The following is a 24,511-nucleotide window of genomic DNA, read 5'->3' as shown; positions in this document are numbered from 1 at the left end:
TGCCGTTTTATATTTTAGTCTTTTTGATACTAGTAGTAAACTACAGTTGTACAATTCATTTTGACTGCTTTTCAGATTGGGAGGAACAACTGAGGATGTCCTGGGTGTGCTAAAGAGAAAAAAAGGAGAAAATAAGAAACACAGAGATACAGACAAAGAGGAGCCTCTCTGCAAATTGACAGAAACATCAAAGGAGGAAAAAAATCATCCACACTAATCTCACTTTTGAGTCGTATAGTGATGAAAAAATGGCAACTGAGGACTAAAGGTAACATTGAACGACTGCACCCTGAAATATCAAAATCACCACCTCAACTTGAACTAATGAATAAACTTCCAGCAAAATCCCTGCTAAATGGCAGAAACCAGTCTAATTCAAAAGATGAAACTCACATCAGACAAGAATGAGGCGTCAGTGAGCCGAGGGGGCCCATTTATCAGCTACAAACAGGCTTATTAAGGGCCTTGATTGAGGATCTATAGGTGGAACCCAGGGGAGTACAGCGCAGTGTAGGGTGCACACAAAGGTCACCTTCAAACTTCTCACACAGAAACACCTGGAGGTCACATAGAAATAAAAAGAATATATTTCTACAATTGCACGCACGCACAAACACACACACACACACACATGCACTAACACAGATTGATGGCACTTCACGTGACCTTTGGAGCAACTTTTTCATTAAACTCAGCAAGGGGGAGGGCGGGAGGGGGGGAGAGGGAGATCTAATTTGAGGACATGAGAGGAAACAAGGAAGTTGAGAGGGGACCTTTATGTGTGTGTAATTGGTCTATAGAGGAATTGCCAACATGCGCACCGCAGGTGGCCACAGGCCCTGTCTAAATGGCTAACCTTATAAAAGTCATTAAAGCCCCAGAGACACGCCATGCCACAGTGTGTGTGTGTGTGTGTGTGTGTGTGTGTGTGTGTGTGTGAGAGAGAGAAAGAAAGAAAGAAAGAAAGAAAGAAAGAAAGAGCGAGAGCAGGTGTGTTTATATGTTCACCATATGTAACGATAATTGACTGTGAGTAGCAGATCTCCCTACTCATTCAATGACACGTGTAAACAAATGCCAAACAGAGAGCGGAAGTTGCCTGATGTGGCCAACAAACGTGCCACTGATCAAATAGCTACACTTTCTCTGTTTCCCCAACAAAAGTGATTTGAATGGCTCAGCAATGGTTTTGGAAAATGGAAAAAGAACAATTGCAGTAACTGAAAGAGTTTAACTCTAAACGGCAACACTTGCTGACTTCATTAAAGCAGTAGTCATTTGTGTTTTTATTAATTTGCATTTGACTTGTAAACTGCTGCATGTGTTCAGAGTCAGGCAACATGGAAAGAATATTTGCTTATTCAGCTTAAGGTAAAAATATTGAGCAAAATATTGTAATTTTTTCTCACCTACAGTTCATTTATTTGACATCTATAATTACATTGCATATTGAAAGATGAAACCCTATATATGTGTATTGTCATACCACGAACAAATCATATAACTGCACTTATACACACTGTTCTGACATTTTTCTTTCTGATGGTTGAATGAGAAGATCGATATGGGAGGCAATCAGCTTGGCTTATCATCCAGACAGACTGGAGGCAGGGGGGAAACAGTCAACCAGCTTTATGTCAGCACCTAATAATATGGAGGACGTCTTAGAAAGAGAATTTAGCCCGTCCAGCAGACACGCAGCAATATCAGCATTCATTGGGAGATGGGTTTCTGTTAACCAGATATATGTAAGTCTGATCACACAGCAGTGAGAACTAACCGTGACAGTAATGTTCTGGGATGTTGAACCAGTGTATGTACAGTGGAAATGGATGTACTGGGCTCAAGAAACTGTTTGTGGTGCTGCATTATCTAGCTGGATTCACGTACCTTCTTCTGCAGGACATTGACCTTCCTTTCCTTGACGTCCAGCATGTCCTTCATGTCTCGGATCTCTCCTGTCAGTGTGCTCTTTTCATCCGTCAGGTCTTGCAGCTGCTTGGTCTTCTTCGCCAGGAACTGCTCCTTCTCCTCCAGACGCACCCGCAGAGCGTCGACCTGGAATAGACCAAGTGAAGAAGTTTAGCGCAGTGAGGCAGATGAGAAGTAAATAGGGTGTCACACCGACATATTCTCGGACTAATCCGTATACTAATGGACAAGGTCAGCAGGAAGAAAAGGTGAAATAAGAGTCAGAGTGGCAGATGTGGACAGGCGATACAAAGAAATACACGACAAAGACAAAAAAAAATCTGTAAAGCTTACACCATTTTATTTCCCCCAGGATATATTAATGTTCACCGCTTGAACTGACATGTTTCAGCACATTGACGTGTTGACATTTGGAAGTACTAAAAGTTCATCTGTGACCTAATGTCCACAGTGTGAACCACTGTGGACTGATGCAGCAACTGTGTGTGTGTGTGTGTGTGTGTGTCTGTGTGTGTGTGTGTGTGTGTGTGTGTGTGTGTGTGTGTGTGTGTGTGTGTGTGTGTGTGTGTGTGTGTGTGTGTGTGTGTGTGTGTGTGTGTGTGTGTGTGTGTGTGTGTGTGTGAGAGAGAGAGAGAGAGAGAAGGAGGCTGGAGTCCATCCCCTCGTTTGTTACTGAGAGGGCTGTAGGATGGAGCCAGCTCTGCCACAGATCAGACTGCCCACACACTTCACACTCACACATTAAAATCTGGCCGGCGTCGAACGCCTTGAGTGATATCTTCAGCTCACTCGAGAACTTCTTATTGGACACACCTCGGTGTTCTGCTACAGTTACATTGCACACAAACACTACACAGTGCATACACACACACACACACACACACACTTTCTGCTCGCCGTCATGCGCAGACCACGGGCCCCTCCCTCCGTTGCTCTTCAATGCCTGATTACATTTCCAGCACTTTTTTTCCTCTTTTTTCATTTGCCGTGTCCCAATGAGTGAACCCATTTGAACCTAATTTAAAGGTGTGCATGTGTGTGTTTCATGTGAATTCAAGAGACACACTTAGATAAAGGGGAACAGCGAGGGAGGGCTTTTTTTAATAGCTGTTTTAACAAGAGTTACTTGGACTCAGGGGGACAGTGTGAGAACACTAAAAGAACACGCTCTGTTGTGTTCTCTCTCCCGCTCATCTCTCAACTATTTCACAGGGCTGTTAAGGAGATTCACAGGGAGAGGTGTATGGGCCATTGAGGGAAAGAAACAAAGTACATTTGCCTTAGTACAAATCTGTGGTATACTTGCACATCATGTATTCAGCTTGAGGGAAAATATTGATAAAAATGTTATACTTTTTTCCCCCTTCCGCTACTGTTGATTTATCTACAGCTAGTTTGCATGTTGCAGTATGATGAACTGCCATACCATACGTATACTAAAAACAAGATAACTCCACAAAGGTCTGACATTAAAATGTTTCCAACAGATAGTTCAACATTTTGGGAAAAAAAGTCTTATTATCTTTCTTTCTGATAGTTGAATGAGCGGGGGACAGCCAACCGGCACCGTTCTCTTTTGCACTTGTATTTGTGCTTCCAACCTGCTCGTGTGTGTGTGTCTGTGTGTGTCTGTGTGTGTGTGTGTGTGTGTGTGTGTGTGTGTACATGTGTAAAATGAGAGTGGCGCTCCGTGCAGGCCATCAGACACACAGAGGCTCATCTCAGGTAGCAGCATTAGAAGGAGTCCAGGACTCCCAGGTGTAAGATGGTGAAGTATTTATCTCATATTGCTTCTCTGGCAGACAACCAGAGTCTAATACTGAGCCGCGCTCTGTCCTCCCCACTCCACACTGGCACGCACACACAAAACCCACACCAGTGACACCACTAATCCTCTGTGCGTACATCGCGTTAGTGCCCCCCGCCCGCGCATTGATGTGTGCCGATGCCCATGTGCTGCAGCAGAACTGTGTGTGCATGTGTGTTTGTCAGAGACGGAGAAAGAGAAACCCCCTCCCCTCCAACCCCACCTGGCAAGGGGCAATTTAGCAAGAATGTAGCAGAGAGGCCTAACAGGAAATCCCTGCTGTCTCACCTGCCCTGACCCACTAAGATGTGATAGTACTGTACAGATGCCCTGCTAATACCCTCTTAAAGCACTCGCTGCTGCCAGAAACACTACACGGAGAGGGAGGAGGACAGATGAGGACCGGGGGATGAAAGGACGGAGGGTGGAAGCTTGAGGAGGGATACTGTACGTGAAAGAGTGAAAGACAGTGGGTGAGATGACGGGAACCTTTAATAGATCGTCTGACGTGAGCGTATCAACACCACTGACATGCTGCTCCTCCACTGTCTTCAGCTTCGATTGCAACAGGAAATGTTGTATGGCTTCATCAGCTGGCACACGTGCTGAGATGATGGACAGTCAGCAAGTCGTGGTGATTAACCTCTTTCTTCTCTTTCAATTTCCTTTCCAATTTTCCTTCCCCTTCTCCTCAATGCCATCCTCCAACAACGCCTCTCTCTCTGTCTCTCTTCTCTCACTTGGCCACTTCTGCCTCTCGATCAACACTCCGCCCCTGCGGCCATGCTCCAAAACACTCCAGGAGTTTTCCTATTGCCGCTTAAAGGTGCGTGTCCCGTGGCGAGACAAAGTGATGTGTCGGTGCGAGAAATCCCTCAAGTCCTCGAGCCAGGTTGTCTTTGGGAAAGGCCCACATATGGCTTTGTAGGTTTGTGCATTTCTGTGTGGATCGGTGTTCCCGGATACGAGAGATAACATGCAAAGCAGAGCTCCGAGAAAACCTGGGTACTCGTTGTGCCTCGACAATTGGACACGAGGGACTACAGTCTGTTTGTAATCACAGCTTTCTTTTGAGAGGGAAAGAAAGAAAATTCCATTATAATTAAAGATATTGCATCAAAGTATTTTTTTAAATAGTTAAATTAACATATTTTTCACCCCTTCTTCCCTCATGACCTCGCTTCAGTTTTCCAGCCCCTCACTCAGCACCATATCGTTTTAAAAAATTGACTTTGATATGTTTTCAAGATTCTGTGGTTGCAAAACTATTAACTCTTGGCAGTGCATGGTATTTCATAATTTTTTTTTTTTTTAAAAGTCACAAACTAATAGCCACTTTAAGGTGTGCACACACACATGCATGGTATCAAAGGTTTTCTTTATGCACACGTGCAAGTATCTCTGATTAAACACGTAATCATGCGCACAAATAAATACATAAACGCGCTCCCTTCTCACACTCATTCTCCTCCACTTCCTCTCTCATGCTCGCAATCACAGCCAAATGTGGATTCTGGACACTGGTTACCAAAGTAAAACAGAGGCTTAAAGAAAACAGCTTCTCTGTTTGTCCTCACCTCCCTTTTTCCTGCCTCACATTTCATCATAAAAGTTTTTCTGGCAGGCGAACCTGCAAAGGTATCGAGCCCAAGCGTCAGCTGCGGTGGGCAATAAACAACACGCGGATTATACGAGTCGGCCACAGTCAAAACGGCAGAACCAGAGAAGATAGGGAGACCACAGAAAAGGCCTGGGAATGCACCAGAGCTTGCACGGCAACAGTTGCACGCTCACTCAGCCACCTGGGAGTCCAGTACTGCGAGGAGAGTCGATTAGAAAAAATATCTGAAATCCCCTCCAATCTAACTCTTCTGACCTTCACGCTCACACACACACTCCCATTAGCTACATACTGTATACGCTTTCTTTTTTTTTGTATCGCCGTTCCAAGTAGAAGTTCGAATGCCACTTCAGCTGACACCACCATTAAAGCTCTTACATCCAAGGGGTGGAGAGTATCTGGCGGCTGAACTCAGATACACTCCTGAATGTGTATCTGAGCTGAATCAGCTCAGGCTGCTGTGGTGCGGTGCACTAACACACACAGCTGTGTGAGCGATTCCCTTCTCCGGCCGAATGACGTCCAGCCAGCCTGTATAAATACAGCAGAGGGCAGCCATTAGATTTAACTCATTTAAAGGTCCGTGCCGTAAAATTAATCATCTAAATTTATGACATAACGTTCGACTAATGCATGTTTGTCTTGCCATTAATGTGGCCAAGTCTGGATTGTGTCACTGAAAGAAGGAAGGATATTTCATTCTGAAATGATGCTAGACCACCAGAGGGTTTCCCACACCAGCTATAATGATTCAAATCTCTCCTTTTGGTATAATGTATGCATCAAATGGAAAACAACGCACTCTTAATATAATGAAGATGAGGAAAGGAAAGTGGGCTGCTGGGTTTCACTGCATCATTAAAGATTGGTGAAGGGCTAATAAAAAATGTCCGGTCCATCTTATGAAAAGCATATGCATACTGTAAATACACTGCACCGCCTCACACAGTTGGTACATAAGCGCCTCACTGTTGGTATCTTCGACTCGCGCAGATGTGAGGAGGAGTGGCGAACGATCCATAGTTTCCAGATGAGGCAACAGGTTACCAATAGATTTCAAGAACGTCACTGTTGTGGCTTGTGATGTTTAATATCCTGAAGACCAATGTTATTACTATTATTTAATTTTTTTTCATATGAAAACATTCATGTGTCTGCATGTGTGTGCACACAGGTGCAGGAAGAAGTTGTAATATCTCATTAAACATGCACGCGCGCGCGCGCACGCACGCACGCACGCACGCACGCACGCACACACACACACACACACACACACACACACACACACACACACACACACACACACACACACACACACACACACACACACACACACACACACACACACACACACACACACACACACACACACACACACACACACTGTATAAACAAGCACATGCATGCAAACAGGAGATTTCCTCTCCACCTGAGCTGGCCACGCCAGACATGACGACATTGGGGGTGTTCTGTGCGGAAATGAGGGCTGATCCCCGGCCTGGGGCTTAGGCTGGGTGTCATTTGGGGTGTGCCATCAAAGCCTGGGACAAGGCAACCGCGTCAGAGCTCTGATCAGGAATCGTATAATGGACGGATCGCCTCGGGGCCGGTTCTGGATAATAAGCGGATGTAAACTGCCTCACAGCAGGGGCTGCAGGGTGGAGAGTGGGCGCACAGTCTCATTGTACACCGCAACATCTGTTGATAAAACCATGGAAACACAGCTGTCTGCCCGCGGGCCATAGGGAGAACATGGGAAAGTGCAGATGTAAGAAGAAAAAAAAAAGAAGACAAGGACACATATACACACACACACAGAGAACTCCCACGATCCACTGACAAAAGGATCTTTGTCAACGGAATGAATGAATGTTTTCTGCTGAGGCATAAAAGTCAATCATGCCATGCTACTGGTATTGTAGCAGTGAATGGATATATGACACAGAAAATGTAGGGGACTCGCCATCACACTAACCTTCACTTGACGCAGCTGCCTCAATCCCTCTTTCACCCTCCATCCATCATCGTCATTACATCCTCCAGCAGGGAGATCACACACACACACGCACACACACACACACACACACACACACACACACACACACACACCTACTGTACACATACACACACACACACACACACACACACACCTACTGTACACACACACACACACACACACACACACACACACACACACACATAAAGGAAGCGACGCTGCAGGCGTTCCCCCTCATTAACACTTGCTCCTTCTTTGAATATTTTTCCTGTTCATTTCCAGCGCCACACGCCAGTTGCTACGTCCTGTTTCCAGCGAATCCATTTCCTGTCAAACCACACTGAACAGTCACTCTGGCAAACACGTGGAGAGCGATACAGCCTGCAGCAGGCTCCTCGAATCCTATGGACTTCTGCTTGACCAACGTGAAAACTCATGATCGAAAACACTGAAGAGACGTCGACCGGGTGCAGCGTTTGATACAGTGGGTGGCACAGACTTTTTGATAAACTACATCCAACATAAGACATGTTTGAAGCATTTCATTGTGTTACTATTTGGTTGCAAGACACACAACACAGATCTACTGTATATTGCCAAATAAATATGAATGAGACGATCAACTTGAGGTGCAAACCTGATTCATTTGTCACGATCAGGCTGTACAACAAACCCTTATGCTCCGCTTATGCGTTGTCTCTCACTGTCACTAAACAATGCACTTCACAACATGATGATTCAATGCATGTCCCATAACATGTAAAGATATAATGGAGAAACTGCATTTGCGTGACTTCCTTGTAGATTATGTCCTAATCCTGTGGCCATAACCCACCAATCACATTCATTAATTCTCTAAATAAGGTCTCCTCAGGTTCCAGCAAGGTTTACGTAAGTGTCTGAAGGAGAGGAGAGGAGAGGAGAGGGGACCACACTGTATTTCTGCTTGTATCTGGTTCAATTGGAATCAGAGACTTTCTATTGAAAAGGATTGAACCATCAGTGGGAGAGAAAACTCCTCAATTGTTGCCCTTTTGTTAAGTGTATCTCTGTACATTTGCCCGTGCATGTGTCTATATGTGTGTATGAAATTAGAGGTTAAGTTGTCCGACTAAAGCAGGGTGACCATGAAGAAGAGGAGGACAGAATAAAAACAAAGGAGAATATTGTTCCTGGCTGCCTCCGTCAGCACCTCGCTGCCCTGGTTAACCAGCCACTGACTGACAGCAGGCCAAGCAAAGCCCTCATGACTCTCTGCGTTCAGTGTGTGTTTTTGTTTCCTTTCAAAATGTACAAAAATAGAAAACATGAAACTTAAGTAAGTAAGAGGAGCACACACACACTTCCAGAAGAACTTCATGTGGGATAGATCATCACAAAAATGAAATTTATCTTCGATATCCTCCATGGGGCCATTATTGTAGCATTACTATTTACAAATATTAATGGGGAGTTGTGTAACAGTTTCCCAAACCTTATGTGCATAATCAGATTTGTGTTCAGAATGCCTGATCTCTGTGGTGAATGCGTTACAACTGCAACATGCAGGGTTAGCGAGTTTATTCTGTCATTTTTTCTCACTTTCCAGAGACAGGTGTTTCACATTTCCCATGACTATAATCCAATAATCTAATTTCCACAAATGTATTTGGTACGTACTTTGTGTATTTTGAAAACTGGACATGAATCCTCCAACTGCGCCAAGTGTGACGCAGTTTGATAAATTGTATTGTCTGTGCTCTCTTCAGGTAAGACTTCCCTACTGTAAGTGCCTTTTCAGCCATTATTACATTTATAAAATCTCTACAAATTTAAACACAGTTTTCTTTTTAAATATTTTTTTCTATTAGACATTTACAAATCTGATACACATTTGCAGATTCCTGTACACATTCACAAATCCCCGTATGCATTTAGAGAGTCTTCTACACACTCACAAATCTGATTATGCGCACATGGATTGAGATACAGTTACAAAACTCTCCACACACATTTATTAGTTCTGCTTCAATAATGACCCTATGGTCCTCTAACTCAACGCATCGGTTGCACTGGAGCATGTGGTATGCGCGTTCGCACGACAACACTAATGTGTGTTTTTATGTGCATGCGGACGAGTAACGTTGGGCACACACTTGTGTTTGTCGGCTCCGTAAGTCGTGCACATATTTACCCATATTTTTCCCTGTGTAAACCATTAAATATCTCATCCCCCTTCTGACCCCTATAACTCCACTTTATGGCTTTTCCACATGGCCTCTGAAGAACTCGCGGGGGCTTTATTTTGGACCGTGCCATGTTTGTTCTGGGGGGCCCTGATGCTTTGCTACTCACACTGCATCCCAAACCGCACCACCCCAGGATCCCGGGAGCTCGCTGTTGGGTCTGAGAACGGTGACCGTGGTCAGTCAAGTTCAGATGAGGTCATATTGAAACTGGTCTGCAGTGGTTGACGACTCATCACAACAGGTCCGGGGTTTGAATGTTGAAATTGACAATTAGTGGTCGGCCTAGAACAGGAACTGTTTCCAATTTACTGAGGCCAACAACCTCATTGTCCTCCTCCGCGAGTTCATCAAGTTCTCACCTAAAATCTGCTTTTCGCCCTCTGTTGTAGTGGTACGAGCAGATGGTGGACGAGAAAATGACGGAGGACGAGGAGAGGTAGTTGACAAAATTTTGGAAGAGAAGACAAATGGAGGCAGATAGTATGCAAGAAGAGAAAATATGGACAAAGGGAGCAAAAGGGAATGAGGCAGAAAAAGAGACAGCGAGAGAGCGAACACAGCAGGGGGAGAGTCCAGGGTGGAGCGTAACCAGGGTGAGACCACATCTTTTCTCCGCCTCACTACCTATATGGACCATCCATCAGCGACGGGAACAAGGAAAGATCAACAAAAATAGTCCAGCAGGGACCACAACACACCGAACCATCGCATCACTCACTGACAAAAGCCCGCAGCCTTCGACATCCATCAAGAAACTCTATTCTCTCACTTCTCGCTTCCTCCTGTTGCTCCATCCACCCTTGATTCTTTCCCTCTCCCACTCCAGAATCTTTTCTTTTTTTTCCCCTCTTGTTTTCCCCATTCATCACTGTCGGTATGGTTGATGTTAACAAGTCATTTTTGAGTAATTTATATCTTCTTCGAGTCATTACACCTCAACCTCAGAATCAAAACTCAGTGGAGGTCCTCTGGCAGACACACAGCGAACGCTGGCGATGAAAGAGAGCACAAGATATTTGAGGTCACATCTGAGAAACTTGAATTGAAATACCACAGACTGTGTTCTCTGTAAACAGAGACACGTTGCCACATCACAAAATGCACATTAAAGGCGTGCTGCTTCTAACACTTCAGCCTGTGTTCGGTGAGGAACCAAATATGAAATGTTATATGACTGTTATTTATGTTCCAAATTCAGGCTTTGACTTCACTTGACTTCAGCCTCCTTCATGTCTGGGTTTCCCCGGTGTGGGCAAGTGGCCACCTGCAAAAATACTCCCCTCCAATTATCAATATGTAAATCAAAGTTTATCGACCTACAACAAAATAAAAGTCTCAACTAATGACTGACAAAGACATTAAATATAACATGATTTGTTGCATCTAAAAAGTGAAAAGGTAATAACTCTGATTACAGGGAAGGGAAAGCAGGGATCATCCTGAAAGGCACAATTTCAGGGAATTGTACCTCTGATAAATGGCACCTGGAGAACCCTAAAGTGCACCAACTTTCAGTTTTTAACTTCATTCAGCTGATGATGTTGATCCTGGATGATAGAAGGTCAAATCAGTAAGCAAGACAAATTTTGAATTTTCTCGACTTAAATATTTAATTTGCAGGTAAATCGGCTTTTGGTGTATTTAACTTAAGGTGGTACTTCCAGTCTATACGACATTTCTGCAATTTTCACTCAATTAATAAGTTTATTTATTTTTCTAAGGAAATCAGTTTAATCAAATTATTAGTCCAGGTTAACAGTGTCCAGAAGAGGAATACCATATTTTGTTTCAACTTAAAACGCCAAAAATATGTTACTATATCAGTTGCCATCTTGGGGAATAAAAATGATGTTGCACTTCATTGCTGTGCCATTGTTTTGTCATGGTTGTACTTTGTTCATACGCCATGCATGTTATATTTTGCCCATGTAAATAAATCTAGCTAGATGTGCAACTAGGCCTTGTTCAATCAAACAAAACAAAAAAAATCTGATTTGCCCTCTTTAGTTTTCTTTAGGGCATTTTCAAAAATTCTGCTCTCAAAGAAAACTAAACCCTGTCAAAGCACATGCAAGCCCCTTGTCCACTTGAGCTGTGGCTTGTTCCTCCGGCGCTGGCTGGTTAAAAATGCAGGAAGGTCTCTGATAGGTTACCTGATCTGCAGGATTATAGTTACAGCCCTGCATTGTCCTGATCGGGGCAGGAAAGACACATACACCTACTGTATTAAATGGGTTCAGTTTCCACAGACGTGGGCAGCAGAGTGCTCGCACACACACACACAAACACACACACTTATTATTTTCAACATTTTCCAGTTATCTGAGGACAGATTCAATCACGCCCATTTAGAAGCTGTCCTTAACTTTGACTGGCAAATAAATACACTTCCACCTTCGCATTCCCCTCGCTCACAGTGCCTGCTCTGTTCAGCCGCCGGTCTCTTCTCAGACCCATCCTGATGTAAATTGCTTTTAGAGACAAGTGTCTGTGAGATGAAGCTTCTCCTCGGGTCTGGGAGACACCACTCTGCCTCTGGGGAAGTGGACCACTGTACCAATCACTGTCATCCTTGATGGGACCGACCTCACACACACACACACAAGCACGCACACGAGCGCGCACACACACACATACACACACAAACACACACACACACACACAGGGGGAGGGGTGTGTGGGCCGATAGTCATGAGTGGAATAAAAAGGAAACATGGGGCTCTTGGGGAATTTCAAATGAGATGGGCGAAATCTGAAAGAAACTGCTCAGGGGAGTCTGAAGTAGTAATGATTGGATGGAAGGAATGAGGTGAGAAGAAAGATCGCATGCTCTCCGACCAAATGACTGACAGAAAGCAAAGGAATGCAGAACCATGGCTGGCCCCCAAGCACATTCGGTATCATTACCCATCCTCTGTTTTGCCCACTTAAACCAGGAAACCTCAGACTTTGGGGGAAAATGTCAATTGCAGGAGAGAAAAAAACAGCTCCAGCTTGGGGATGGGAGTCCAGTAATCATGCAAAGTCAGTGTATGCAGTTTTGGTGTGTATGCGTGTGATTATGTGTGTCTCTGGTGATCAGGACTCAGTGGCTTATGAGAAGTTACGAGAAGACTGGCTACTGATGTGCCCAGTGTCAGGAGCACTACTGTACTGTCAATCAGAATATATCATTCGGTTGTCATGGACCCACATGTCAATACATAAACATACGGACAGACTGTTACTGTTATTTCTCTCTGCCATGTTGTGTATCAAGGTCATCAGGTCAGTTAGTTTTTTAAGAAAGATCTAACAGTCCAGATATGTTCCTGAACTTTTCAGGAGGGGCTGTATGTGAGACCCTACACGTTGCTCCGGACATTTTCTGGAACTTTTCCTGCCAGCCAATAGACTTGCCACACCTTGATCTTGCCATAAATTTACACCTATGGCAAAAGGAGGCACAAATGTCTGAACATTTTCAGTTGGACACACAAGCAAGAAAACATGCACACACTTAACGAAAAAGCCCCACTGAAAACCAATTCCTTTAAGTATGATGTATTCAGCTAACTGCGAGGGCCAAAATTCCTTGCACATGTATGGACAATTAGGCCTAATTTTGGCCCAAATTGCTTCCTGTAATGGTGAGTGGACATAGTTAGCGGGCTGCTCTCGACTGCCGAACACAAAGAGATCTAAAGTATCAGCTCCAAGTCTAGAGAGTGATGGAGAAAAATGCTAAATGATCTCCATCCCACCACCCCACACACACACACACACACACACACACACACACACCTCCAATTCTCAGCGTACAACCCACCTCCCATTCCTAATGGAGCTGATAAAATCATTATAGTCATAGAGTTTTAAAAAAACTTCAAAGTTGAAGAAAGAGCTGCCAGCTTTCTCCAGCTCTCTGACGGACTGACCCTCCCACACGTATGAGCCCACTGGTGGGCTCAAAAAGCCACACGCATAGACATTTTTTTTCTTTTTCCACCCACCTCAATGACCGGTAAACTGGAATAAAAGTGAAAGAAACCAAGGCAGAAAAGACAGGATCATGTGCATATACATTGTTCATGGAGGTGATTTTTCCACGAACGGTGCACATGATTAGTATCACTCTAATTTGGGGGGGGGGGGGGGGGGGTTGTTAATAAATGAGGGTGTACCGCAATACAATCATGATGAAATCCAATCACTTTGAGCTTCTTGTAATGCCTCAGAAATCTAAAGACACCCTTGATTTCAGGAAGCCTCTTCCATCTGAGGCTGTGTGTGTCTTCACATATGTCCAGGATACTACAGTAGCTCTGTGCATCATGGTGAGTGTTTGCATGTGTGTGTGTGTGTGTGTGTGTGTGTGTGTGTGTGTGTTGTGCTTACTGACCTCCGTCTGAAGAGTGCTGGCCCGTTGCTCCTTGGCGCTGAGCGATTCCTTAAGCACCTCGATGTGTTGCTTGCAGTCCGAGTTCTGATTGGTCAGTGTTTCCAGCTTGGTCTGCAGGGCCTGCATCTCTGACTCCTTCCTGTTCAGCTCCTGCTTCAGCTGCTCTATCTGGCAATCACACACACACACACACACACACACACACACACACACACAAACACACACACACACATGTGTTATGAAAACCTTTAAGTCATCATTGAGTGAACTGATGTACTTGCAGATAACTTTCAAGAGAGAGGGAAAAAACATGGCTTTTCTTTCAGGCAAACACACACACAAACAAACAAGCGTTTTGAAAGCACACGTTCAGCATTAAGAGGCTTGAAAATGCTTTTTAATATTGGAGTGGGCAAAATGAATAGGGTGATAGTTACCTAATCTTTCCAAATCAGGCAAATTTCAAGGCAAAATGTGGAACTTTTGTCTTTTCTACTTTTAGTAAAAATGAAAATCTCAATATTTCCCATGTTGTGACACGTATGTGAAACTAAACTTTCCTTTTATCATTCATTTAGACACGAAACTGCGTCATGTTCCAATTATTTAGAGAGATTAAACATTACAATGTTGAATTGTATCATGTCAGTCCTCGGTCTACATTGTCTGCTCTGTGTGGACACACCAAGCCAAACAGCCAAAGGGTGAAAGATAAATGCAGGCAGATAAAGTTAAGGTTAGCAATATTACACTCGCATAGCTGGCAGATTACAGGTTGTTTTAAAGAAGGCCATACAGAGCAGGGCAGAGAACCACAAAGGAAATCAAATGCACTAACTGAGGGAGGTTTCTATGCTGAGGCTGGCTATGTGCGGAAGATTGGCATCTGTGTGCGGGTGCCAAAAATGCACAAAGCTGATTCGAAGAGAGATTTCTCTAATTGTGTGTGAGCAGGGTTCACCTCATAACCAGGGAATTGTGCCTGGGCCAGAGCTTGGCCAAGTAGCACTCAGTCAAAGAAAGAGAAAAGAACCCAAGAGAGCAGGGAGAGGAGGGAGGGAATAATTGGAGACTGGGGGGGGGGGGGGGGCGGCCAAAAGGTGAAGTGGAGTCAAAGCGGTCAGAGAGACGTGATCGGGGAGCTGAAAACTGAGGCTAGTGAGACGCCGAGGAAAGGAGGAGAAGAAAAATGGACGGTGAGTGAACAAAAAAAAATGTGATCAAGTGAAAAAATGAGGAGCAGCGACGTCAAAGGCGGTGGGACTCAATCGAAGAAATAATGAGAGACTAATGGGAGGGGTACTTCTGCTTGTTCTGTGATCCAAGGCTGTTGGGCGGGGAGGAGGAAGGTGGGAGCCGGTCTGATGGAAGACACACACGGTGACCAGGCCTGCGCCTAGAGAGACACAGAGACAAGTAGACAGCAAACCACTCGACTAAAGCACACCGCCAGCGTGGGGACACTTTGCAGCTTATCTGGGTGCTCAACCACACGCCGCGCCCCTCAACCCCACACAACTGAGGCTTCTTGATATTACACATGGTAGGGAAAGGATTATCTGCGCATATACGTTCACCAACTCTAATGCCATACAACCCGGGGGCCACGTTAGAGTGTCTGCGTGGCCCACAGAGTGAAACCGGAGAGGACAGCGACTCTGTCCTCTCCGGTTTCCCTCTTATCGCAGTCTCACCTCAACACCGGTCTCCAGCACTGCTGATAGACCAGGACCCTAAACACTTCAAGGATATAGAATGAATCCGGCGTCTTCCCTGAGCTTCCGTGCGACTGTACGCAGAGAGACGAGCGATGGGAGCGTGAGCCGCGGGGCCTTCGCCGCGATGCGTATCATCCCGGGTCAGCGCAGGTGGGGAGAGAGCTCTGTCCTCTGCCGCTGTAATCTCACATGCATCTCTCAGAGCCCCATTCATAAGAAACATCTCTTTTATGATGGCATCAGGAACTTCCCCGACGCAATGACGAGTGGGCCCTACAAAGAGCACCATTAATAAACCTGCTGGTCGAAACATTTTCACATGGAGAGCTGGCCGTGGGCTTCTGGACAAACAGCTAGAAACTCTGTGAAACCTGACACTTTATTTTATTTTATTTTTATTCATAGACCTATTCTTAAATTTCAGTCTGCATACGAGTACGCCCCAATGAACAAAACAGTATACGGCCCGGGACAGAGACATTGTGGTCAGACCTTTCCAAATGTATTCCTGCCAGCTAACGGTGGAGGAGTTAGAAAGACACAGCGCACTGTAAGACGATAGCGCTCCCCGCCGAACAGTCGGCCGTCACAGAGAGGGGAGCAGCACAATGCTCGGTCATAAAACACGAACAGTATGCAAGGCGCATGAGACCCGAACGAATGCATTTATAATCATAGGACTTCTTGGTATCTGTGCAGCCAAAAGACACAACACAGTGTAACGTACAGTTTGGCATTCAGAAATTTCTCCTCAGGTTTGCTTGCTTCTCCGTGAGCGTGCGGGAAAAAAAGTCATGCAACATGCACACAACAGGTTCTCATGCCGTTGCTGTCGAAGCTGCGAGGCAAACATGCATCATCAGGGTCATGCGGCGTGGAGTCGTGTCGGGTGACAGGGCGGAGACACTCTACCTTGGTCTTCATGAATTTAGAATGGCTCTTGTAGGCCTCCGCATGCTTGAGCTCGTCCTGCCTGTCGTCAGGGTGCAGCAGGCCGCTGGTCTTTAACATCTGGACCTCGTCCTCTAAGTCCCGGATGTTCCTCTCCAGGGAGGAGATTTTGGTGTCCTGCGCCAGCAACAGTAGGCAGGCAAAGAGTGAGGGGTCAAGATCTGACCGTGGATATAACGTTACCTGTTGTATGTAATTGTTGAGAAAACGATCCGCCCGTCTGTCTATTGATCAATCCAATTCTCTTTCGAAAAGAGACATCATTTTGACCCACGGAAAGAGAATATTGGCCTGGCAAAGTTGACCCACGGGTTTCATGTTGCCTGGGAGGATCGTAAAAGAATTGGTTGAGTGCTGACTGACAGCTCTCTTTCACCTAGCCATTATAATTAACACTACCTATACCTGATTGGATGCACACAAGAGTGATACAAGTTGCCTCAAAACTAAATATAACTGCTAACGTACAATGACCCTATGCAATATCTTCCTGGGTCACTTTGAAAAGTATTTGGCATTTGGAAATATAAATAAAAGAGCACTAGTGACGATTCAGAATATTCACCCCAAAAAATGCGTCCTGTATAATGAATATAACCAATGAATGTTAGGCCCTACGTCTGACTGGAATGTCTGGAAAACCAGGGGGGAATATTTAGGACAGAAGTTGTGTGCAGCCACGACGTTGTATCTATGAGGGAACAGAAGGGTCTGTCATGGACAGGTCCTGAGGTTGTTTAGCTGCATGGGATCAGACATACGTTAAAATGCTAAACCTTGGAAGGGAAGAGAAAGGTAATTGAATAAATGGAAACAGACTGCATGATGCCATCAGCACAAACCACAGGCTGCATGTAAGCATCTGACCTCTATTACATCCCCTGACATCAGCCCCGCGTAGCACACGGTGCTGAATTTACCAGCCCAGACGCGCACACACAGAGGAATCCATAAAGGTACGTACAGCACACTCACAAGAAAAGAGAGCGGATGCAAGGACAAAGAGTTTCAATGTCTTTGCCGAAAAAAGTGTCAAGATCAAGTCGCTTCATCTTGCCCAGAGCACACGTACACACACACACACAAGACATAATTGACCACACACAATATGCTATTCAATAATTTCCATTGCTTCGGGTCGGCTACTGTATCATAAGCAATGACTCATGTTTAATAACTGATTGCTATCGATTTCTGCTCCAAAGGGAGAAGAAACATCACCCAGAGGAAGAGAAACAAGGCAAATCCCACGAAAACACAATACAGTAGAGATACAATGTAATAAAAGCTGCACCTCAAAAACCACTTAAACGCCAACTACTGTACACGATGGCGCTGCACTCCAACCGGGAGGGGAATTCATAGTGGGGACAGAGGGAAACACAAACGCCGTGTATCTGTAGCCCATGCTGAGTTTACAGTAGAATCAAGAGGTGAGAACTCATTACTGTACCTGCCAGATAACGTCAGGGTCAAAACAGAAAGGGGGGTTGGTGTTCTGTAATTACAAAGCGGAAATACACACCGCTTAGAGGCAGCAGCGACACAGACGATACACACACACACACACACACACACATGGACAAACAGTGACGTGGCAAAGAACACGCAGAGTTTTCCACAGAAAAGTGGAGCAATTTCGAAAAAAACTGCACCGTCAGGCAATATCTCCTCCTCCTCCTCCTCCACATCACCCAAAGACGTTATCGCATCACTCTAATCCCTCTGAACATGTGTGTTTTGCATTTTTCCAATTAATGCAGTTGGATCCACGTCCGCCGCTCTCACGCATTTACAACACCGTGGGCATCGCTGGCTAGCACATGTGCAGTTTGTTAATAGGCAGACAAATAACAAAGTATGTGTGAAAAATAACTGCGGTTTTGCTGTAAAGGAGCCACATTTAGAACAAGCGCTAGCTGAATGAACTCTAAGTGTGTCTGTGCGTGTGTGTGTGTGTGTGTGTGTGTGTGTGTGTGCGTGCGCGCACACAGACACATGTGGAGTCAACTGCATTTTTCACAGCTTTAACGACTTCAAAGGGCTGAGATGAGAGTGAAAGCTTCCATATGTGACATTTGAAACAAATTGAATAAGTGCTCAACTCGGCGTGGGCCAATAATGGACTTAACTTGGGCATGGCCGCCATACAGACACGAGGCAACAATAAGGCAGTGTTCCTTCGATTATTCCTACATGTAGGCTTTGCTCTGCGTTTGCGGCCGAGCCCCGATCCTCTGCTACTGCTGCAGTGCTGCTCATCTATAATTGAGCTTTTGTCGGCGTATGAAGCTGATGTCAGGGAACCTGCTGCAACTGGAGGAGCGAACTGCAACCAGGTCACAATTACTTCTTTCATTAAAATTCACCTATCGCCGCTTTAACTCGCCGAGCTCAAAACCGTTTTGCAGATGAACTGGCAAACGCAGATGACGTTATGCAAAAATACAAAAAAATGACATTCATGAAGCTGAGAACTGATCTGTTGCAGCAACACACACTCATCATGTGGCACACCATTACTTAAAAATGTCGCCTGCTCTTCTTTATTGCAAATTCGCCGTTAAGTCCTACCTTCATGTCAATGACAGTCTGCAGAGCCCTGGTCTTGGCCGGATCGGCCTGGAGCTGGTTCCGACGATGGAGCTCCTGGGGAGGGACCCGGTAAAAATAAGCCTGGCGGCTCATCATCTTTAGCCCACACTAACACCCGCAGCTTCAGAGACACTTACAAAGATACACCGACCAGTCACGGTTCCTATTCCTCCCTGTCGTTTTTATTACTTTTTTTTTTTTCTTTTGTTAAATATTGCTATGTTATCACAAAATCACTCAAAAGCCTCGGGGGAAAAAATTACTTTTCCTATGTCGCTGCAGACTTCTGCTGGTATCTCTTTCCCTGCCCTCTCTTTTCTCAGTCTCGTTGTCTCTGTTCGTTAGCAGGGAGGAAACACGCGCAGCTACAGGTCATAAGAATCGGTCTCCATCACCCTTTTCTATTGCTTTTCTCCGTCTCTCACGCAGAACGTCTCTGCCGCGCCAAAGCCCCGGCTTAGCAACGCTTTCTGCCAGCACATGCTCTCACCTTCTTCTATTAATAATTAAAGGTAGATCTTTTTCGACACCCACCCACACACACACACACACACACTCACTCACTCGTGTCAATGGGCACGCATATATACACACACACGTACTTGTTGAACAGGATACATTTTGTATATTACTAAGCGCAGAGTACATTCAAGAGAAGAAACAACATTGCATTTAATTTTTAAGATTTGCAAGTGCAAGGATGAACCAGGACTGATATTAGAAATGATAGCAGTATTTAACAAGTTCTTCTGTGTTGTCTTGTTGTACAATATTGTATCTGTGGCCTGGACAAACTATTAGACTGTCAATATAAAATACAAAGCTACAGCTACATCAACACCTATCTGTGTAGTTTTTTATTTTTTAAAAATAAAATTAAAAAACAGAGACATATCACAGAGATCCATGTTCGCTCTTTTTTTCTTTTCTTTTTTTTTTTTAAGAAACACTCTGTTCACACCCACGCAGACACACGCTCACACCCAGACGCCACCCAGAGCAACCACAGTCTAATTTGCTGGCCATTAAGCAGCTACACTGGAGCCGTTGAGGGTTGGGGCCACCTCAGTTGTGGTGTCGAGGGAGTGGTCCTTGCCCGGGAGCACCTGGCAGTGGTGCCATGCTGCTCTTTCAAACGCCACCCAGATCTATCGGTATCAAAGGGGCTTGTCAAAGCTGGCGGCCACCACGTCCTCCTCCGCAGTGGAGTCATCGCAGGGCTATTGCGTCGGAGTGTCCACTGCTACAGTTGTATGCTCTGCTTCATGGAAACTAAATGAGTTGCAAAACATATAAGTAGCAAACAAATCTATACATGTATGTACATGTATGTATTGCTACTGAGATATGTTATACTCCATACCACAGTGGTAAAAGAAGACACAAAAAGTCATATTGAATTGGATGGAGCAATTTGGTCACAAAGTATCTCAAAGTCCAAAAGTACAGATGAGTTAAAAGGCAAAGGAACTCAAATAAATCAAAGTCAAACATGGGAACGTCAAGAAAAGGCGTATTGAGGCAGCTCATCAGGCAGACTGCGGACACGACTTGAAATAAACAGAAATGCAGGAAGAGGCAACAGGTTGCCATTGATTTCCCCATTGCTCCAAGTTGTCCCAGTTCTCCAAATGAGCTCCAAAGAGAGAAAACAAAGGCCTCGTCTTATTGTTCCTCAGCAGGTTTACATGCACATCAATATTCCACCAGTATTCCGAATTTGATACAGGGTCAAGTTAACAGCATAATCTACCTGGTTATTCTGAATGTGGCCTCATTCCAAATTCAGCCTTTTTTTTCCGATAACACACGTGAGATATGATGATATTATTCTGGTTTGAGGAGCAATCTTTGGACACGTACACAGTGCATACGGACATATGCGTCTAAATGGGGATTTTTTTTTATACTGCGGCTTGCAAGACACAGCCTCTTGCCCGATTACAGTTTAAAAACTACACCAACCAACCTTTTCAATACGGTGGTTGAGAGAATGAAAGAAGAAGGCTTTGGTCAAAGACGTCCACCACCAGTGAAACCAACATGGCACAGACCATTAATCGGAGCACGCAGTGCTGCATGTGAATAGGAATATTTGTGGAATATTCAGTTTCATCAATAAACAGTTTGGCAGGAATATCACTTTGGTATGAATAAGGGCAAAAACTAGAATATGTTGTGCACGCAAACGTTGTGCGTGTCATCTGTGGATAAGAGATGATTACTACTGTCCCACAGACTGTCACTCCCACCGCTGCCACAACCCTAATCTCCCATTGACCATATGTGTATTAACGTGTCAGTGTGCGTCTCTCTCCGTCTCTTCGTCTGACTGTGCACATTAATCTGTCCCTCGGAGAAAGTATGTGTGTGTGTGTGTTAGGTCCTTATCAACAACACTTAAGAGCACAGTTCTCTCAACCGCTGTGTCTCTCCGTGGGGGAAACTAAGTCATGCAAGAGGGCATGTCATCAAAGTCCGTCTCCTCTGCTCCACATGTGTCAGAGGACCGAGCATATGGAATGAATAGGATCAAACGCAACACATAGCAATAAGTGCCGACATCCTGAATGAAGGATACGGTCAGAAAGTTCAATTCTAGCCTGAAGGCAACGGTGTCATGTACAGTTTGTGTAGACTACAACATTCGCAGGTTCTACAAAGTAACACACACGTGTGCGAACGCGCACACACACACACACACACACACACACACACACACACACACACACACACTCATCAATCACATTCGCATCCCTTCTCCATCAGGAAAAGAGGAAACACATTTGCTTGCCAAAAAAAGGGGGAAAAGGTGTCCGGCTATCAGCTTATAAGAGCAGTTTAGGGAGACAAAGGGGAAACTCGGCGAGGGAATCAAAGCATTGCCGGGAAAATAGGGAGAGGGCGAGCAGAAGGTTTGAGGGGTGTAATTTTGTCCCGATAAACTTTTTCCGCTCAAACATTCTGGGCGATCAACAGAGCGTGGCGAGTATGTGGTGCCCGGGGTGTGGTGGGGAGGGAGGGATCACTGGTGTGTGTGTGTGTGTGTGTGTGTGTGTGTGTGTGTGTGTGTGTGTGTGTGTGTGTGTGTGAGACTGTGTGTGAATGTGTGTGAATGTGTGTGTGCGTTTGCTGATGGTATTTACAGTGGTCTTCTCATGCTAGTTCAGAGGGGTCTCATTAGCGGAGGCTAAAAGTAGCCAATCAAGAACAGAGCCCTCAAAAGCCCCACCCGGGACAGGCCTCTCTCCAATTAACTTTACCACAAAGAAATATCAGCATCGGAGACAAAGAAAGAGTGAGTGGGAAATGTTCATGGGCACTCAAATACAGAAGGCAGTTGAGAATTGAGAGGAGAAGATGCTCAGTGGAGCTGGCCGGCTGGTAGCGTTAGAAAGTGAGGAAAATGAAGAAAAAATAATAAGCAGGAAGGAGATTACAAAAAAAGACCGACGTGCTGACGTGAACTTCCAGTTTTTAGAAGCTACATTTTTTTTTTCTTAGTTTCATCGGTGTTTCAGACAGGGTGCCGGAGCACACGGAGGGGGCCTGCCAAAAACAGCAGCAGCAGGACTTCTAAAGCCAGTCACACTATAGACAACAAAAAAAACAAAACGAAGGAGCTATAAGTGCTTAGCCCTTACGTTCCTCAACAGCAGAGCGAGGCTGCGTGCTCCAATACTGAGTGAGATGTCTTCATATGCAGTAGTGGGCCCTAACTCTACCCAGAGGCCCCCAGAGGACCGTATGAAATCTGCAGCATGATATGTAGGAAAGTAGATATGCCATCTCCAAGTGAAAAAATCTCACAGTGAGAGCCTGCATGTGTGTGAACACCATTGGCAGCAGGTCGGGACTGGGCAGGAACAGACCAGTGGTGCAGCTGTTATTATTGGGTCTACAGGGAACCGGCGGCTGGGGAGAGTCGATTAGGCCCAGATTTATGCCTCTCAGCATGTGTGTGTGTGTGTGTGTGTGTGTGTGTGTGTGTGTGTGTGTGTGTGTGTGTGTGCCATCACACATAGCTTTGGCTCGGCGTTCATGCCTTAATCCTTGGAGAACACTGCCACTCTGTGGACAAAGCCAGTACTGCAAAACTTTGAAGCAACCGCTGTAGACTACACATGTGGCTCCCACATTATTCTTACAAAAAAACGATAATGTTGCCCAGTCAAGTGTAATCATTCTAAGAGAAAAGTGACAAAGATGTGCCTGGCTTTTTTTTTCTTTTTGGTCGGGTTCAGAGTTTGACAGCTGACAAAGTTAAAAAGGAAACGCCAGCGTGAGGGAAGCGCTGCGCACACACCATCCCCTGACAACACACATCCGCAGGTGAAGCAGTGATGGAGTGAGCTCTGCGTCCATGCTGCACACCAGCCGATCATACACACACAAACACAAGCAGCTGGTTCCAGGAACTCCACATCTGGACATGGTCTGTAAGTGCCGAGTGGTACTGCAGAGAGAGAAACGGGGAAAAGACCCCCCCCCCCCAAAAAAAGGAAAAAGATTTCCATTCTCTGCTACCTTTTACACGATCCTCCAGTTTGAGTCACGCGAACCTCATACATTTTAACACCTGTCTCTTACATGAAAAAAAGATTTGGATAATATCAACACAGAATTTAAGTGATAATTTTCTCTTCAAACCAGCAAAAATACCACTGAAGGCCCCGTGTCAACCCTCAGCCACGTTTGATGGATAAATGAGAGAAAAACTGAAAAGGAAGGCATTTATTATTCTGCCACAAGCTAAACAAGCTGGGCCGTTTAAAAAAAAAAAAAAGAAGAGTAATGGGTGCGGTAATGAAAGGCAGTTTAGCCGCTTTCCTTTGGATCTAATGAAAAAAAAAAAAGACTACTAAGAGTAGACAGTGCCCCCTAATATTGGCAATAGCTGCACCACTACGAACGCCTTGCCTTCCCCAACGGTGACAAGTGTAAGTGTAAAGCTAAATTATCGCTCTGACACATAAACAAGAGGCCTCCAAAGGAAGTGGGTTTCTACTTGCAGTTAAATTACCGCATAGAAATCCTTCAGTTAATCAGCCCAACGTTTAACACGCCAACCACAGACTGATGAAAGCACCAAACTGTCAGACCACTGGACTACTCCACACCACAATGTTAGAGCTAAAATAGATTTTAAAAAATACCCAGAATCTTATATTTTAAGTGAGTAAATATTTCAAAATGTATTTGTTTACTTTCTAAAAACTGGTTGATTCTTCTGATTTACTACTGAAGACGTATAGACGACTAAGAAACCGAATTATTCAAGA

The 24,511-nt window shown here is 45.0% G+C and overlaps 1 protein-coding gene across 1 annotated transcript in view; it reads right to left on the bottom strand.

Annotated features, from left to right (window-relative positions):
* Positions 1-24,511, bottom strand: part of LOC118317076 (ERC protein 2-like) — a 140,329-nt gene that overhangs the window by 107,097 nt on the left and 8,721 nt on the right. The window contains exons 5-8 of the mRNA XM_047331126.1: positions 16,596-16,751; positions 15,269-15,361; positions 13,966-14,133; positions 1,891-2,058 (exon numbers count right to left, since the gene is read on the bottom strand). Of these exons, the coding sequence (XP_047187082.1) occupies positions 1,891-2,058; positions 13,966-14,133; positions 15,269-15,361; positions 16,596-16,751 (585 nt within the window). The remainder of the gene's footprint in view (positions 1-1,890; positions 2,059-13,965; positions 14,134-15,268; positions 15,362-16,595; positions 16,752-24,511) is intronic.

Source organism: Scophthalmus maximus, chromosome 3 (genome assembly GCF_022379125.1).
Source record: "Scophthalmus maximus strain ysfricsl-2021 chromosome 3, ASM2237912v1, whole genome shotgun sequence".
Taxonomy (NCBI): Eukaryota; Metazoa; Chordata; class Actinopteri; order Pleuronectiformes; family Scophthalmidae; genus Scophthalmus; species Scophthalmus maximus.
This window is presented reverse-complemented; position numbering and strand designations above follow the sequence as displayed.